The sequence below is a fragment of the Oryzias melastigma genome, linkage group LG17, assembly GCF_002922805.2.
Source record: "Oryzias melastigma strain HK-1 linkage group LG17, ASM292280v2, whole genome shotgun sequence".
NCBI lineage: Eukaryota > Metazoa > Chordata > Actinopteri > Beloniformes > Adrianichthyidae > Oryzias > Oryzias melastigma.
Window position 1 is genome coordinate 7,489,340 of NC_050528.1, and position 3,229 is coordinate 7,492,568.

Genomic DNA, 3,229 nt, shown 5'->3' on the forward strand with positions numbered 1-3,229 from the left:
ATCCTTTTGCTGAAAATACCACAAAAATTTGCTGAAAACATATATATAAAAACACAAAAGTGAAGCGAAAACTAGAATTTCGTTTATTTTATCAATCAGCAATTGTTTGTATTTTACGACTGATTATGTTTTTGTACATTTATTGTGAAGCCCATTGAAACAACTGTGTTGTGATATTGAGCTATATAAATAAAACATTATTTTGAATTTATGGATTGAGATTATAAAATCAGACAGCAATCATAAAAATAAATAAATGAAAAAGCTGTTGACGAGGATGGAAGCATAACTAAATAATTATTTCGTGTGAAATTACTGCATGTAAACAGAAAACAGGAGCAATATGTTTAAATTAGTGCAGGAAATTAGAACGAATTTACCTGATTAATTAAAATTAGATCAACATGGTCTTAATTAGATTATAGGGGTGGAACGATTCATTTTAACGACTCGATTCATCCTAATTTGTGGTTGCCGATACAATTGGGTTCATTTTGAACGATCCAATGACCCAAAAAAAAAAAAAAATTGGATCCAGGACATCTTTAGACAAAACTTCAACCAGTGTGACTCAGGTAAATTTTCCGGATTTCTTGTATTTCTTTGTAGAGTAAATTAAATGTGTCGAAATTAGAATTAATGTCAAATAAATTCATAATTTAGTTTCATATAGTTCAACCCACTGTTGATTTTCCACATCAAAATAATACAAACTGAACATTTTACCACTCTATGGTCACGTCTTTGCTAAATTCAAAGTGTTTCCACTCATTGGACTGTAATGGTGGTTGATCATTTCTGTTGTCGGTAATCATTTTTACTGTAAAGTCAAATAAACCTACCACGTCTCAATCCTAATAGTATTTTCTAAGATCGATATCATCAATTTATTTTATTTTGAAAGATTTTTTGATGGTAAAGGTCTCAGACGGATCGATTAGTTGGATCGTGGGAATAGAAATCAATGCATCGATTGACCCTTTAAAATCAGAGCTCTGTGTTTCTGTTCTTTTATTAAGTGTATTTTGTTAAAATGTTGATGAGATCAGAGCAATTCCAGTAGATTTTGAAGGCGAAAAGCGGCTTGCGCCGCTTTTCGCCTTCAAAATCTACTGGAATTACGTTGATCGAGTTAACAGTTGAAAAGTTACAGTATATTAAAGATTTTTTGTCTTTACTGATGACACCTCAGGTGATTCATTATTTATTTTTTTTACTTGTCAATCCAAAAAAAATAAAAATTATTTAAAGCAAAAATAGAGTTTTGATCAAAAAAGGAACTTGATCTACTAAACTTTTTAAACATCAAAACTGTCAAAAAACGTGACAAGAAAAGGAAATATTGTAGATTTATAAAAATAAAGATTTTTTATTTGACCTAATCCGGGTCAAAGTGGATTTTTCCAGTTAGAAACTTTTAATAATTTAAAGCCGAACTGCTTTTAAGACCATTTCAAGACATCTTTAGGCTGTGACCACATCTCCAGCCACTTACTAGTAAATATCGAGTCATCTTCATCATCGTCCTCGTCGTCATCCCCGTCTTCCTCCTCTTCCTTATACATGCTGGGTAGATCTTCATAGTCAGACTCGTTGGGCATGTTCTCCTTGTCATCCTCGTAGTCGATGATCACGGATGGCACTTCTCTCTTGTCCAGGGGGACGCACTGAACACTGCTGTGCAACGCAGAGCTGAAAGAGGAAAAGAATGGAAGAAAATGAATCAAGGATGACCTGATTGTTGCTGAATTTTTTTTTTTTTTAAGTTTTGTGCTAACGTGGACCGGCTCAGAGGATGAGCTTGAATATAAAATGATTTTCTGAAAAATGATAAAACGGGTCTTCAACCTTTAACACTTAAAGACCCATTCAGGTCGATTTCTCAACCAAAACCCAGTCACGAAGTCTTCACTTGTTTAGAAAAATAAGACACTGATTTATATTTATGTTTTTGCTACTGACATATTTAAATAAACTATTGTGTGTGTTTTTTGGCACAAATTAAACATGAAAATGAAGATAAAATAGTAAAAAAAATGAAATAGTTTATAACTTTTGACAGCGCTTTGCATGACTTCCTTTCAAAATAAAAGACATCCTACACCCTAGGACGGGGGTCTGCAACCTGAGGCCTCCATAGTGGCTCTCTGATAAAAGAAAATTAATGTATTAATTTCAAAAAGTAGATGTAAAGTAAAATGTAGGTCATAAGTGAAGTAAATCAACTTAAACTTTATTCAATCGACTAAAGAACAATATGTATCCCTCCACAATGCTTCTGACTACAGTATCCATATTTCTCCAACAATTCGTTGAGCAGTTCGGCTTCATAGTTCACCATAATTAAACATTTTGAAAGATTTGTGAATGCCATTTACCACAGAAAACTAATTTGAGGTCAGCAACCACAACCAGAATGTATACTTAATAAATAAAGCAGATTTTTTTAATTTTTGAACAAATTTCAGCATTTTAAGTTCATTTTATGATAAAAAAAAATATGATGAGTGCAACTGAATTAGCTCTGATTTAACTATAGTTTGTTAGATTTATAAATTTCTGGCAGAGATGCAACACAAATGGTAAAATAAACTATGTATTTTATTTAAATATGCAACTATTGCATTGAGATGATCCAATATGTTGTCTTTTATTTTGAAAGGAAGGCAAAAATTATACATTATTTTAGATTTTGAAAAAAAATTATGTTTTCTCTTTGTTTTATGTATGCAAATAAAGATGGTTTATTAATATTTGTCATAGCAACTAAAACATAAATGGTACTTTCTAAAAGGGTGAAACAAGACTTTGTGGCTCCTTTCAGGTTGTAGTCGGTCCGAAATTGACCCAAAATGGCTCTTACAGGGTTAAAGGTTGCAGACCCCTGCCCTGGGATCATGTCAATGCAGCAAATGCAGTAGGAAGTGTAAAGTCATCAATAAAAAAAAATTTTAAAAATGTTTTTGTCACTGTTTCTGGTGCATTTCAACCACAAATTCATCAATATAACAAACATTTAAAAAATCAGAGCTAATTAAGAGACCCCCTACCATATATGAAAACCATGAGACACTTTAAAGCCTTGAATTTGTTCAAAAATAGAAAATATACTTTATAATCCAGTGGGTTATAATCTAAAATAGTTTTAATTCTGGTTACCGGGTATAAAGTGATTTTCTGTGATAAATGAAGCTCAAACTTAAGTCCAAATGTGTCAATATGACGTTGA

General features: G+C 31.8%; 1 protein-coding gene across 2 annotated transcripts in view; it reads right to left on the bottom strand.

Moving 5' to 3' along the window:
* The window catches only part of LOC112147366 (phosphatase and actin regulator 1), a 56,040-nt gene that overhangs the window by 14,492 nt on the left and 38,319 nt on the right, over positions 1 to 3,229 (bottom strand). For both annotated transcript variants that reach the window (XM_024273699.2, XM_024273698.2), the window contains exon 6: positions 1,496 to 1,692. In XM_024273699.2, the coding sequence (XP_024129467.1) occupies positions 1,496 to 1,692 (197 nt within the window). The remainder of the gene's footprint in view (positions 1 to 1,495; positions 1,693 to 3,229) is intronic.